Here is a 16,157-nt window from a genome sequence, read left to right as displayed (position 1 = left end):
AATAGCTTGATTTAGCCATGCCACAATGCATACATATATCAAAACATCATGTTGTACATCATAAATACATACACTTTTTAGTAGTCAATTTTTTAAAAAAAGCAAGTAGGAAATATTAAATTTACGATACTTTTAGGAAAACTGTCTAAAGATGAAGCTGAGAGTGATGGTGAAATCTTTTAAGACACAAATTTATTTATGGTAAGTAAAGGATATGAGAAATTAACTGCATAAAGAAGACACAGCAGCACTCTATCAATGTGGCAATTATTCTTGGTTTTCAAGTCTTCACAAAGGCATTCAGCTACTTATGATACAACTGATTGAAGTGAAAATTCTATTCCATCCTTAATAAAGTTTTCTTTCATAGGGTTTGTTTTATTTCTGCCTAGTCATACCAGCTCTTTTGATAAAGCCTCAGTACATTTCTGAATGTTTACTGTGAGGCGAGTTACATCTGAAATAAATGTTCTAGGTGTATCATCATCCTAGAAGCAGCAGGTTTCAGGTCTGCTTGGGAAATTCTGCAAACATAATGGCACAGGAAAATTGAACGTGAAGGAACAGGAAAAGACTAACCAAAATAGGCTGGGTGTGGTGGCACACACCTGTAATCCCAACACTTTGGGAGGCCAAGAAGGGCAGATTACTTGAGGTCAGGAGTTCAAGAACAGCTTGGACAACATGGTAAAACCCCTTCTCTACTAAAAATACAAAAATCAGTCAGGCATGGTGGCGCATGCCTGTAATCCCAGCTATTGGAGAGGCTGAGACAGGAGAATCGCTTGAACCTGAGGAGACGGAGGTTGCAGTGAACCAAGATTGTGCCACTGTACTCCAGCCTGGGAGACAGAGTGAGACTTCATTTCTTTTTTTTTTTTTTTTGCTCACCTTCAACTGTCTTGATCGAGTTATAGAGACTTTATTAAAAAAAAAAAAAAGAGAAAAGAAAATTATTACACACAAACCACATGAAGCCTCTAGAAATGGTCCTAAGGGTAAGCAGGAAATGAACAAATATCTATTTGAGAAAATATACACAAGTTTGGCAAGAAAGGTGAGAGTGTGTGGTATTTGAAACAAGACTGCTCTAGAGAGGAATATTCAATTCCAGACTACTGCAGCCAAGAACACACGCTCGTCTTCACTTCCAGCCAGAGCTGAACCCTGACTTTACACCAAAATTAACTCAAAATAGACCAAAGAGTTACATGTAAGAATAAACACTATAAAACTGTAGAAGAAAACATTTAGAAGGTAAATATTCCTGACCTTGGATTTGGCAAAGGACTCTCAGATATGACACCAAGAGCATGATCCACAAATGAAAATACAGGTAAGTTGGACTTCATCAAAATGTAAACCTTTGTGCTTCAAAAGACACCATCAAGAAAGTGAAAGACAACTCATCTAATGGGAGAAGTATTTGTAAATAATCTATATCTGATGAGTGACTTGTAGCTGGAATATATAAGAAACTCTTATTAACTCAATAATAGAAAAACATGTAACCCAATTTTAAAATGGGCAAAGGATCTGAATAGATGTTCCTTCAAATGAGACACACAAATAACAAACAAAACAAAACAAAACAAAACCACACCACATGAAAAGATGCTTGACATCACTAGTCATTAGGAACAAAAGTGACCTACTGCTTCATACCAACTAGGATGGCTAGAATAAAAAAGTCAGAAAAGAACAAGTGTTGGTGAGGATGTGGAGAAATTAGAACGCTCTTACACTGGTAGTGGGAATGTAGAAGTATGCAGCTGCTTTGAAAAACAGTCTGGCAGTATCTCAAATGATTAAACAGAGTTAGGATATGACCCAGCAATTCCACTCCCAAGAGAAATGAAAACGTGCACATAGAAACTTGGGCATAAATGTTTATAGCAGAATTATTCATGTTAGCTAAAAACTATTATTCATATTAGATAAAACATCCCAAAGGTCCGTCGACTCAAGAATGGATAAACAAGATAGGGTATATCCATACAATGGAATACCATCTGGCCATAAAAAGAATGCAATACTGATCCATGCTACAACATGGATGAACCTTGAAAACATTATGCAAAGTGAAAGAAACCAGCCACAAAAAGCCACAGATTTTATGATTTCATTCAAATGAATGTCCAGAATAGGGAAATCTATAGAGACAGAAAGTAGATTAGTGTTTAAGGCTGAGGTGGGAATAGAAGCAGAGGGGTAGGAAAGTGACAGCCAAAGAGTGTGGCATTTCTCTTTCATGTGATGAAAATGTTCAAAAACTAGCTGTGGTGATGGTTGCACATATGTGTAAATATATTTTTAAACTCATTTCTTAAAAAATTTTGTTCTTTCTATCCACGTTGAGTTAATCTAAAAACCATTGTTTTGTACGTTTCAAATGTGTGAATTGTATGGTATATGAATTGTACCTCAAAGCTATTTTTACTTTTCTTGAAATTTTTATTTTAGGTTCAGGGATACATGTGCAGGTTTGCTATACTGGTAAACTTGTGTCATGGGATTTTTTTTTTTTGTACAGATTATTTTGTGACTCAGGTACTAAGCCTAGTACTTCGTTCCACCCTCCACCCTCAAGTAGGCTCCAGTGTCTTGTTATTCTCTTTGTGTCCATGTGTTCTCATCATTTAGCTCCTACTTGTAAGTAAGAACATGTGGTATTTGGTTTTCTGTTCCTGTGTTAGTTTTCTAAGGATGATGGCCTCCAGCTCCATCTGTGTTCTAGCAAAGGATATGATCTCATTTTTTTAATGGCTGTATAGTATTCCATGGCATATATATACCACATTTTCTTTATCCAGTCTACCATTGATGGCATTTAGGTTGATTCCATGTCTTTGCTATTGTGAATAGCACTTCAATGAAAATATGTGTATATGTGTCTTTATGGTAGAACGATTTATATTCTTTTGGGTACATACACAGTAATGGGATTGCTGGGTTAAATGGTTGCTCTGTTTTTAGCTCTTTGAGGAACAGCCACACTGCTTTCCACAATAGTTGAACTAATTTACACTCCCACCAACAGTGTATAACCATTCCCTTTTCTCCATAACCTTAAAAGCATCTGTTATTTTTGACTTTTTAATAATAACCATTCTAACTAGTGTGAAATGGTATCTCATTATGGTTTTGATCTGCATTTCTCTAATGATCAGTGATATTCATCATTTTTTCATATGTCTTCTGGCCACATGGCTTCTTTTGAAATGTGTCTGTTCATGTTCTTTTCTCACTTTTTAATGAGGTTATTTGTTTTTTTCTTGTAAATTTAAGCTCCTTATAGATGCTGGATATTAGACTTCTGTCAGATGCATAGTTTGCAAATATTTTCTCCAATTCTGTAGGTTGTCCGTCTACTCTGTTGATAGTTTCTTTGTGCAGAAGCTCTTGCTTTTTTTTTTTTTTTGAGAAGGAGTCACACCCTGTCATCTGGGCTGGAGTGCAGTGGCACAATAACAGCTCACTGCAACCTCCACCTCCCAGGTTCAAGTGATTCTCCTGCCTCAGCCTCCCGAGTAGCTGGGACTACAGGTGCCTGCCACCATGCCTGGCTAATTTTCTTGTATTTTTAGTAGAGACAAGGTTTCAATGTGTTGGCCAGGCTGGCCTCGAATTTCTGACCTCAAGTGATCTGCCCACCTCAGTCACCCAAAGTGCTGGGACTATGGGCATGAGCCACCATGCCCGGCCTGCCCTTACCTTTAATTAGATCCTGTTTGTCAGTTTTTTCAATTTTTTTTTTTTTAAGATCTATGTTGGCTAGATTGGTCTTGAACTCTTGGCCTCAAGTGATCCTCCTACCTTGGCCTCCAAAAGTTCTGGGACTATAGGCATGAGCCGCCATGCCCAGCCTCTGTCAGTTTTTGCTGTGATTGCTATTGGTGTCTTTGTCATGAAATCTTTGCCCATTCCTATGCCCAGAATGGTATTGCCTAGTTGTCTTCCAGTGTTTTTATAGTTTGGGTTTTACATTTAACTCTTTAATCCATCTTGAGTTAATTTTTGTATATGCTGTAAGGAAGGGGTCCAGTCTCAGTCTTTAGCATATGACTAGTCAGTTATCCCAGCACCATTTATTAAATAGGGAATCTTTTTCCCATTGCTTGTTTTTGTCAGGTTTGTTGAAGATCAGATGGTTCTAGGTGTGGCCTTATTTTTGGGCTCGCTATTCTGTTCCATTGGTCTGTGTTTCTGTTTTTGTATTAGTACCATGCTGTTTTGGTTACCACAGCACTCTAAGAATAGTTTGAAATTAGGGAATGCAACAGGAGTGAAACTCCATCTCAGAAAAAAAAAAAATATGAGTTGGAGAGGAGTCTCTCCTCAATTTTTTGGTATAGTTTCAGTAGAAGTGATACCAGTTCTTTGTATATCTAGTAGAATTTGGCTGTGAATGCATTGAGTCCTGGGCCACCTTTGTTTGGTAGGCTATTTATGACTGACTCAATTTTGAAGACTGTTATTGGTTTATTCAGGGAATCAATTTTTTTCCTGGCTCAGTCTTACAAGGGTATATGTATCCAGGAATTTATCCATGTCTTCTGATTTTCTAGTTTGTGTGCAAAGAGGTGTTCACAGTAGTCTCTGATGGTTATTTCTATTTCTGTGGGATCAGTGATAGCATCCCTTTCACTGTTTCTGATTTTGTTTATCTGGATTGTCTCTTTTTTCTTATTAGTCTAGCTAGTAGCCTATCTATGTCATTATTTTTTAAAAACCTAGCTCCTACATTTGTTGAACTTCTGAATGGCTTTTTTCATGTCTCAATCTCCTTCAGTTTGGCTTTAATTTTGGTTATTTCTTGTCTTCTGCTAGCTTTGGGGTTGATTTGCTCTTGCTTCTCCAGTACTCTTTGTTGTAATGTTAGATTGTTAATTTGAGATATTTCTTTTACTTGGGGAGTTTAGTGCTATAAATTTTCCTCTTAACACTGCCTTAGCTGTGTCTGAGAGATTGTGGTATGTTGTATTTTTGTTCTCATTAGTTTCAAAGAACTTGATTTCTGCTGTGATTTTATTACTTACCCAAAGCCATTGAAGACTTTTAATTTCCATGGAATTGCATGGTTTTAGGTGATTTTTTAAGTCTTGATTTCCATTTTTATTGCTCTGTGGTCTAGAGAGTGTGTTTAGTATGATTTTAGTTCTTTTGTATTTGCTGAGGATTGTTTTATGTCCAATTGTGTGATCAATTTTAGAGCACGTGCCATGTGGTGATGAGAACAAGGTATATTCTGTTGTTTTGAGTGAAGAGTTCTGCAGTGGTAAATCAGATCCATTTGGTCCAATGTTGAGTTCAGGTACTGAATATCTTGTTACCTTTCTGCCTTGAAAATCAGTCTAATACTGTCAGTGACATATTATTGTGTGAGAGGCTAAGTCTCTTTGTAGGTCTCTAAGAACTTGCTTTATGAATCTGTGTGCTTCTATGTTGGATGCATGTATATTTAGGATAGTTAGATCCTCTTGTTGAATTGAACCCTTTATTGATTGATATGATTTGGTTCTGTGTCCCCAGCCAAATCTCATCTTGAATTGCAGTTCCCATAATCCCCATGTGTCATGGGAGGAACCTGGTGGGAGGTAATTGAATCTTGAGGGTGGTTTCCCCCCATACTGTTCTCGTGATTGTGAATGAGTTCTCATTAAATCTGATGGCTTTATAGGTGTCTGTCATTTCCCCTGCTGGGGCTCGCTCTCTCCTGCCACTCTGTAAAGAGGTGCCTTCTGCCACGGTTGTAAGTTTCCTAAGGCCTCCCCAGCAATGCAGAACTATGAGTCAACTAAACCTCTTTTCTTTATAAATTACCCAGCCTCAGGTATTTCTTCATCACAGCATGAGAATGGACTAATACACTGATGTAATGTCCTTCCTTGTCTCTTTTGATCTTTGTTGGTTTAAAGTCTGTTTTGTCTGAAATTAGGATCGCAACCCCTGCTTTTTTCTGATTTCCATTTGCTGATTTCCAAAGGAACGAAGACTTTTCTTCATTCCTTTATTTTGAGCCTATGGGTGTCACTGTGTGTGAGATGGGTCTCTTGAAGATAGCCTACCATTGGGTCTTGCTTTTTTGTCCAGCTTACCACTCTGTGCCTTTCTAAAAGGGGTATTTAGTGCATTTACATTCAAAGTTAGTATTGATATGCATGGCTTTGACCCTGTCATTGCGTTGTTAGCTGGTTACAGGTATTGATCGACTTATGACCTATGAACTTACGACCATTCGACTTTACGACCACAATCGCTAGCCATGACTGCTCCGCGTCTGGCAGCACAAACGTTGCCCAGCTGGGCATACGACAGTGCGGACCAGCTTCCGGCAGCACTACCATCTCCGCGTGCATATAGCCTACTTAACTTACGACCAAATCGTGTTACGACCGGTCTGTCGGAACCAATCGTGGTTGTAAGTCGAGCACTAGCTGTATTATGTCAGCTTGTTTGTGTGGTTGCTTTATAGTGTTACTGGTCTGTGTATATAAATGTGGTTTTGTATTGGCTAGTGGTGATCTTTCCTTTTCATATTTAGTGCTTCTTTCAAGATCTCTTATGAGACAGGTCTGGTGGTAATAAACTCCCTTGGCATTAGCTTACCTGAAAAGGATCTTATTTCTCCTTCACTGAGGAGGCTTAGTTTGGATATGAAATTCTTGGTTGAAGATTTTTTTTAAGGATATTGTATATAGGTCCCCAGTCTCTTCTGGCTTGTAGAGGTCTACTGTTAGCCTGATGGGGTTCCCTTTGTAGATGACCTGCCCTTTCTTTCTGGCTGCCTTTAACATTCTTTCATTTTGACCTTAGAAAATCTGACAATTATGTGTCTTGGGGATAGTATTTTTGTGTAGAATCTTGCAAGGATTCTCTGTATTTCCTGAATTTGACTGTTGGTTTCTCTAGCAGGGTTGGAAAAGTTTTCATGGACAATATCCTGAAATATGTTTTCCAAGTTGTTTGCTTTCTCCCTGCCCCTTTCAAGGATGCCAGTGATTCATACATTTGGCCTGTTTGCATAATCTCATATTTCTCAGAGGTTTTGTTCATTCCTTTTCACTCTTTTTTCTTGATTTTTGACTGTCTTATTTCAGAAAGCCAGTCTTCAAGTTCTGCGATTCTTTCCTCGGCATCATCTATTCTGCTGTTAATACTTGTGATTTCATTGTGAAATTCTTTTAGTATGTTTTTCAGCTCTATCAGATCAGTTAGGTTCTTTTTTATACTGGGTATTTTGTCTGTCAGCTCCTGCATCATTTTATTGTGATTCTTAGTTTCCTTGGAATGGGTGTTGCTGTTCTCCTGAATCTTGATGATCTTCATTCCTATCCACATTCTGAATTGTATTTCTGTCATTTCGGCCAACTCAGCCTGGTTAAGAACCCTTGTTGGAAAACGAGTGCAATCATTTGGAGGACATAAGACACTCTGGCCATTTGAGTTGCCAGAGTTCTTACATTGGTTATTTCTTGTCTCTGCATGTAAGTGTTCCTTTAACTGTGGTGTAGATTGAGTACAGTAAATTGACCTTTATTCTGGATGTTTTCACAGGGCTGGGGCTTTGTGTAGGGTCATTATTTGTAGCTGACTTGTCTTTGGTTTTACAGAGGGGTATGTTAGTGAGATATTTTTGGTGCTAAATCTTTGGGATGTGATCCAGTAGGTGGCCCTTAGGTGTAGTAGTCAGTTGGTAGGCTCTTGCTCAGTCCTGTGGCTCCCCTATATTTCCTCACAGTTGCAGCTATGCTCCCTCTCAATTCTCTGAAAGTGTGGCCTCCCCTCTCACTTGAATGCTGCCTGTAGATTGTGGCTTGGCACTTCCGGGCTTCCCTGAAGCTCTGGGGTGTTCTCAGGGTTTATGTTTCCTCCCTAACTTGGAGGTATCAGAGGAATGAACTTTAGCAATGGTTGTGTCTGAAAGTTTTCCACTTGTCTCCTGGGGGCCCTACCCCAGAGAGATACAGGTCAGCAATCACTCAGTGTAATCAGCCCTGAATGGGGGCCATGGGCCCAAGCTGAGAGTTCCCTGTTGGGTGATAAGTGAGGGGAGGGAGGTGAGGCGTAAGTGGAACCCATGGGAGATGGACTGGCCTCCTTTCCTTGGGTGGACTGCTGCTTATTGGAGGTATGGATAAGGTACTCTTAAGGTCTTTGTTCCTTCTTCAGTCTCAGGGTAGCAAGGGCAGCTGAAACTAATCCAGAAATGACACAGATATTATAGTACAGAAGCACATTAAAACAGTTATAATTATATTCTATATGTACAAAAAATGAGTAAAGACAAGATATAAAAAGAGACCAAAAACAAACTTCTATAGATGAAACCTACAATTTCTGATATGAAAACATACACTGGATGAGATTTATTGCAGATTAGAAAGAACTGAACAGCAATACCAACCAACTTGACCTAATTGGCAGTTATAGATAGAACATTCCACTCAACAAAACAGAATATGTATTCCTTTCAAGTGTACATAGAACATTAACCAAGATAGGTCCTATTCTGGTCCTTAAAGTAAATCTCAATAAATTCAAAAGTATCAAGTCATACAAAATTTTCTGACCATATGCTATTAAATTAGAAACCAATAACAGAAAGACCTCTAGAAAATTCCCAACTATTTGGGAACCACATAACATGCCTGTAATGTTACTATAATCTTGAAGTGCAGGAAGGTCCTCAGCTCTAATCTACAGCACAAATGTACATTGGGTAACTGGCATAGAATAAAGAAAAACTTGGTTTTCCAGTGTCAAGGAAATACAGATAATCACGTAAGAGTTAAGTTTAGGGTGAAAGTGGAGTAGTGTTTTGGGGCAAACGATCAGCCTATTTGCAGGGATCTGTGTGGATCTATTCCCCTCATTCCCAGTTTCCCAGCCACTTGGTTCCTCAGAGGTAGACTCTTAAGAGATGCTAGAAACTTTTCAAAATTTTAATGAGCCTACAGGGGGCCAATTAGTCCCACCTCCTCACCTGCCCCCTAAACTTTAATCAGTGAACACATCCTCCTCCCTAGTGGTGAGCTGCTGGGCTGCCAGGGGAAAAGACGGCTCTGGGGTGACTCCTGCCAGCACAAGATCATTTGTGAGGAGCTTGCAGAGAGTGGGGCTGCCTCATACCTATCACAATGTGGAAAGCTAAACTCAGTGGCAGGCTCTGATGCCCAGTCTATGAACACAATGAGTCTGGCTTTGTCTTTGTTGTTTTTCTGTGGAAGGCTTGTGTTCTGACACTCAGAGCAACAGCTCTGACGTCAAGCCAGGTGCTTTGCTGGAATTCAATGGTTTACTTAAGGACGTCTGAAGCAACTTTGGAGGAGGAAACACTCTGGTGTTAGATTATTATCAGGTAGTAACCCAGATTTCTGGAAATTGTTAACCACAGATATGTCTTCTGGAGAGAAGAGCATATCCAGGATGACCATTCTACCCACAGGCTGATTTCCCAGGACACAGACAAGTCTAACAAGCTAGGAATAGATATTTACATGTGGCTCAGGAAGATCTGTCTGCTCCTGAAAGTACCCCATGGTTTAATACTTTGGGGGCAAGCTATAGACCTACTGGATTAAATTTTCCGTGGGTTGGGATCTGGAATCTGCGCATATAACCTTGGGCAAGGCAGCGTACTGTTTAAGAACCATTGTTTTGGATCACTATTGCTCAAGGAATCTCACTGGCTGCTTTCCTTGGCTGCCTGCCCTTCATATCCACATGTGTTCTTACTGTGCTATCCCAGGGAGTAGGCAACAAGTCAGATATTAACAGAGCTTCTTCCCTACACCTCCCTCATCCACAGGCCCCAGGCATTTGCTCTCACTCTTATGCACTTCACTCTATAATCCATTCCCATTTGATAAGATCATCTTTAAGTTTTCCTCCCACATTTCATTCACAGGTACAAACTATAGACAACAGGAATAGTGGTGATTCCAGCATCCTTTAAACAACTGTCAGAGATGCCAGTTACTCCATAATCCTTTCCTTGAGTCACTATATTCTGAATAATTTTGAATTTAGTGCAGATTGGAGAAGAGAGATGAGAGGAAAGGGGAGGAGGAGGAGAGAGAGTGGGTTTAAAGCAAGTGATAAATCTGAAGGCTCTGATCAGCTATCCACTGTATTACCCACCACACTACCCCATCCCATCCCATCGCCCTACCCCAGTGTAGACCCCCTGCCTCATCCACACTGTCCTGAGCATTGCTCACCTTCCTACTTTTCTCTTCTTTTTCCCTTTCTTTTTTTGGAGACAGAGTCTTGCTTTGTCGCCAGGCAACAGGCTGGAGTGCAGTGGCACGATCTCGGTTCACTGCGACCTCCACCTCCCAAGTTCAAGCAATTCTCCTGCCTCAGCCTCCCGAGTAGCTGGAACTACAGGCGCACACCACCACGCCCAGCTAATTTTTGTATTTTTAGTAGAGACGGGTTTCACTGTGTTGGCCAGGATGGTCTCAATCTCTTGACTTTGTGATCTGCCCGCCTCGGCCTCCCAAAGTGCTGGGATTACAGGCGTGAGCCACCACGCCTGGCCTTGTTTATTCTTTTAATCAGAGAGATACTTGCAGACCTGTTACCTAAGCTGAAACAATCCATCAAGAAAAGAAGATGAAAAGCTGTGTTTCGAAATTCTACTCCACTCTTAATGACCATCTTTCTATTTTCTTGAAGTGCCTGCAAGTTATTTCCACTCTGGGAGTTTTATAGTCATATATCTGAAGTCCTCTAATTTGTCTCGAAGTTGAATTGGCCTTTGTCACCAATGGCGCCAAAGACATTTGCAACCCAAATCTAGGACTGCCCACATTCTGCAATAGAGGGATTTATTATAAAATGGCAGCTATTAGATTAAGGATAGCCGAATGTTACATCTTCATGATATGAAATAAGCCACAAAATTGCATTCCATGTGCTCTAAAAGCAGTTGCTAATGTTCTCTGTTCAAATTTGGACTTACATTTTGTGTCTCAATTTTAGTAGGGCATGTTACCTCTTTGGGCATTTCTAAAAGCATTTTTCTTGTCACTATTCAAAGTATTCTATCAACACAAATAGTGACTCCATTCCCTGCCTGGAAACTACATTTCTTTGTCCAGAATCTTCTCCTGCCCAGGTAGTTTGATGATTCTGGAAATTATGCGATTGGAATTAGTCAGAATCTTTGCCTGCTTAACCCAGCTCTTTCCTGTCCAAATTCGCCCAACACTTTTCACAGGTGTGTTATTCACTTACTCTCCTCAGGGCAGGAGGAGGCAGCTCACTTTTGCCCTTTTTTGTCCTACTCAGTCGCATCTGCTGGCTTCAAAGTCTTTGTAACTGAGAGTCCTCCCCAAAGAGCACAGGGTGCTTAACTGGTTCAGCACCCAGAGGTAACTACTTGGGAAGACATGGTAGAGGGGCCAGTGGGGCAGAGAAGAGTGTGGCGTTTAGGTGATGCATTCACAGCCTTGTTCTCTCTCTAAATAGAAAAGGCATTTTCACAAAGCCTCACTCTTGGAGAAACTTTGTTCCTTCCTTGCTGGCTGCAACAGCTCCTGAGTCCAGCATGATTTTGTTTTCTGGAAAAGATAGGCAGCTTTGTGAACGATGAGGGGCACTCTCCCGTTGGTGGAGGCTCCTCCATGCAGTCTTACACCACCTCCATCTCTCCACACTCTCAGCCCTTGTTTCCTTAAGTACCCACAGTACTGCCTGGCTAGTGCTGATTTTACAGGGCCAGCTGAGCCAATGAGCCATTGACAGCCTCTCTAAAGTCCTGTTTAGTCATGCTTGCTTAGCATGTGCGTGTCTGTCTATACTGTTAGGTGGTAAGTTGCTTGCTAAGCTTTGTTGTGGGTTCATCTCATTTATCATGTGTATTTAGGTTTTGGGTCTATTTTCTTAGTGAGAATGCTCATAGTTAACCTTATTTGAACTTCCTCAATGTGCTGGAATTTGTTCAAGTTCTCTGCATGAAATAACTCATTGAATTTTATAATAATCTTTAGAGACAGGTGCTATCCCTATTTCACAGATGGAAAATGGAAACTCAGAAAGGTAAAGTAACATTCCCAAGATTATACAACTTGTTAATGGTAAAGTCCCAACTTTGAACCTTGGTAGTCTGACAGTATTTATGGCTTAAACACAAAACATACTGTCTCTAGAATATAAGCTTCCCGAGGTCAGGCACTCTTGAATTTCTGATAGGGAGAACACAGAGCTAAGCATATGGAAAACTATGAGTTTATACTTGGTGAGTGACTGTTTCATTACTTAGAATTTTTAAGATCTCCCAAGACCAAATTGTGGATATTTCTCTTAAATTTTCCATTGCTGCTCAAATAATACTTACCAACTAACCAACCAACCAAGGAGAGAAGACCATCTCTATGACAGAGTTTCATCTACAAAGCCAAATGCCCTCAATAAGACTCATCTTTGGAAGGCTGTCCTTAGGCAGAGTTAAATTCAGTCACAGCCCCAGGTAGTTCAACCTCATTCATGGTGGTGTCTTCTTTCTCCACCCCAGAGCACTGGAGAAGCATGGAAAGGGGAAACCTGAGCCAAGGGATTGAGTTTGAGCTCTTGGGCCTCACCACCGACCCCCGGCTCCAGAGGCTGCTCTTCATGGTGTTCCTGGGCATGTACACCACCACTCTGCTGGGGAACCTGGTCATGTTCCTCCTGATCCATGTGAGTGCCACCTTACACACACCCATGTACTCCCTCCTGAAGAGCCTCTCCTTCTTGGATTTCTGCTACTCCTCCACGGTTGTGCCCCAGATGCTGGTGAACTTCTTGGCAAAGAAGAAAGTGATCTCCTACTTTGGCTGCATGACTCAGATGTTCTTCTATGCGGGTTTTGCCACCAGTGAGTGCTATCTCATTGCTGCCATGGCCTGTGACCGCTATGTCGCTATTTGTAACCCCTTGCTCTACACAGCCATCATATCTCCTGGGGTCTGTGCCTCGCTGATTATGGGCTCCTACAGTGCAGGATTCCTCAATTCTCTTATCCACACTAGCTGTATCTTTAGTCTGAAATTCTGCAGTGCTCATGTGGTCACTCACTTCTTCTGTGATGGACCACCCATCCTATCTCTGTCTTGTGTGGACACCTTACTGTGTGAGATCCTGCTCTTCATTTTTGCTGGTTTCAACCTTTTGAGCTGCACCCTCACCATCTTGATCTCCTACTTCTTAATTCTCAACACCATCCTGAGAATGAGCTCAGCCCAGGGCAGGTTTAAGGCATTTTCCACCTGTGCATCCCACCTCACTGCCGTCTGCCTCTTCTTTGGCACAACACTTTTTATGTACCTGCGCCCCAGGTCCAGCTACTCCCTGACCCAGGACCGCACAGTTGCTGTGATCTACACAGTGGTGATCCCAATGCTAAACCCCCTCATCTACTCTTTGAGAAACAAGGATGTGAAGGAAGCTTTAAGAAAGATTTGGGGTAGGAAAACAATGGAATAATTTCTCAATGCATTACCACATATCTTTAGAAAGCCAAGGGAACTTTTATTTTGGGTGGTGTCACCCTGAGCACATTCCCATGCCCACCCCTGTGAACAGTGGGCATGCCCTCTGGTCTGCAGGTGCTTCTGCATCTACCTGCCACAGAAGAACCAATGGTGTCCTAGAGGCTAAGTAGCAGGAATGGTGTGTCTGCTTGTTGTATAATTGAACCTGTTGGCAAGACTTAGTTATCCATGCTGAGATGCTTCATTCATTTTTCCAAGTTTGTGTATTTTCCTTCCTTTCTTCCTTTCTTCCTTCCTTCCTTCCTTCCTTCCTTCCTCCCTCCCTCCCAGCCTCACTGCCCCCAACCCCTCTTATTCTCTTTCTTTCTTTTCTTTCTTCTCACTCTGTCACCAATGCTGGAGCACAGTGGCATGAACATGGCTCAGAGCAGTCTCAACCTCCTGGCCTCAAGCGATCCTCCTGCCTCAATTTCCTGAGTATCTGGGAGTACAGGTGGATGCCACCACACCTGGCTAAATTCTTGATAGGGAGAACAGAAAGCTAAGCATGTGGAAAACTATGAATATATACTTGGTGAGTGACTGTTTCATTACTTAGAATTTTTAAGATCCCCCAAGACCAAACTGTGGATATTTCTTAAATTTTTCATTGCTGCTGAAGTAATGCTTGCCAACTAACCAACCAGCCAACCAAAGAGAGAAGACAGTCTCTATGACAGGGTTTCATCTACAAAGCCAAACGCTCTCAATAAGACTCATCTTCAGAAGGCTGTTTTTAATTTTTGTAGAGACGGGGTCTTGCTATGTTGCCCAGGCCGGTCTTGCACTCCCTGAGCTCAAGTGATTCTCCCACCTTGGCCTCTCAAAGTGCTGGGATTACAGGCATGAGCCACCATGCCGGCCTGTCATTCTTCTTTTTAAATGTAGGCATTTAAGACAAATTTTTCAAATTCCATTTAACCTGCATCCTACATTTTCAAATATAGTGGTTTTAGTATTAAGTTCTATGTATATTCTAATTTTTGTTATCATTTATTCTTTAATCCATGAATGGATTTTTTTCAATGTCCTAATATCTGGGGCATTTATGAAAAATCTACACCCAACATTACACTTACTAGTGAAATAATTGCTTTCCCCTTAAGATCTGAAACAAGGCAGGCTATATGCTATTGCCATCTCTATTTAACATGTTCTGAAGGCTGTAGCAAGTACATTGAAACAAACAAACAAACCAAGCCTCTAGATTGGTAAGGGAGAAGGAAAATTGTCTTTATTTGTAGATAATATAATCCTGAATATAGAACATTCCAAGTAATCTATTAAAAAACTCCACTAGGCCAGGCACAGTGGCTCATGCCTGTATTCACAGAACTTCGGGAGGCTGAGGTGGGCAGCCCACAAGGTCAGGAGATTGAGACCATCCTGGCCAACATGGTGAAACCCCGTCTCTACTAAAAATACAAAAATTAGCTGGGCTTCATCGTATGAGCCTGTAGTCCCAGCTATTCAGGGAGGCTGAGGCAGGAGAATCACTTGAACCCAGGAGGTGGAGGTTGCAGTGAGCTGAGATCATGCCATGCCATTGCACTCCAGCCTGGTGATAGAGTGAGAATTGGTATCAAAAAAACAAAAACAAGGGCCGGGCGCGGTGGCTCAAGCCTGTAATCCCAGCACTTTGGGAGGCCGAGGCGGGCGGATCACGAGGTCAAGAGATCGAGGCCATCCTGGTCAACCCGGTGAAACCCCGTCTCTACTAAAACTACAGAAAGAAATTAGCTGGGCATGGTGGCGCATGCCTGTAATCCCAGCTACTCAGGAGGCTGAGGCAGGAGAATTGCTTGAACCCAGGAGACGGAGGTTGCGGTGAGCCGAGATTGCGCCATTGCACTCCAGCCTGGGTAACAAGAGCGAAACTCTGTCTCAAAAAAAACAAAAACAAAAACAAAAACAAAAAAACAAAACAAAACAAAATCCACTAGAACTAATAACAAAGTTCAGTAAAATTACAGAATACAAAAACAATATAGAAAAATTAGTTATATTTTTATATATTGGCAAGAAATAATAAAAAAATGAAAGAAAACAATTCTTTAACAATAGCGTTCACAAAAATTAAATACTTAGGAAAGGTTTGACAAAATAAACTCAAGACTCATATACTGGAAATCATAAAACATTACTGAGAAAAGTTAGAGAAGATCTAAATAAATGGAAAGACATTCAATGTTCATGGACTGGAATAATCAATATCATTAACATGGCAATATCAAACTGTTCTATAGATTCAATATAATCCTTAGGAAAATCTCAGCAGGCTGTATCTTAAAAAATTGACAAGTTTGTCCTAAGACATATATGCAAATGCAAATAAACCAGAATACCTAAACAATTTTAAAAAGAAGGACAGGTTGACTCACGCTTGTAATGCCAGGCTAGGAGTTCGAGACCAGCCTGGGCAAGATGGAAAAACCCTGTCTCTACAGAAAATACCAAAATTAGCTGGATGTGGTGGTGCACACCTTTAATTCCAGCTACTAGAGAGGCTGAGGTGGGAGGATCGCTTGAGCCTGGGAAATTGAGGCTTCAGTAAGCTGTGATTTTGCCACCACACTCCAGCCTGGACAACAAGACAAGACCCTGTCTTAAAAATAAAAATTTTAAAAAAGGGACAAA

General features: G+C 41.0%; 1 protein-coding gene across 1 annotated transcript; it reads left to right on the top strand.

Moving 5' to 3' along the window:
• The first annotated feature begins 12,351 nt into the window (after nucleotides 1-12,351).
• LOC116528641 (olfactory receptor 5AU1) lies at nucleotides 12,352-13,761 on the top strand. Its single transcript, XM_032246011.1, has one exon. The coding sequence runs from the start codon at nucleotides 12,496-12,498 to the stop codon at nucleotides 13,471-13,473; it is 978 nt and encodes a 325-aa protein (XP_032101902.1). The 5' UTR covers nucleotides 12,352-12,495; the 3' UTR covers nucleotides 13,474-13,761.
• Nucleotides 13,762-16,157: the final 2,396 nt, after the last annotated feature.

The sequence above is a fragment of the Sapajus apella genome, unplaced genomic scaffold (genome assembly GCF_009761245.1).
Source record: "Sapajus apella isolate SASKATOON/1434 unplaced genomic scaffold, GSC_monkey_1.0 scaffold59, whole genome shotgun sequence".
Lineage (NCBI taxonomy): Eukaryota > Metazoa > Chordata > Mammalia > Primates > Cebidae > Sapajus > Sapajus apella.
The sequence above is the reverse complement of the archived record's forward strand: the minus strand, read 5'-3'. Positions and strand labels throughout refer to the sequence as shown.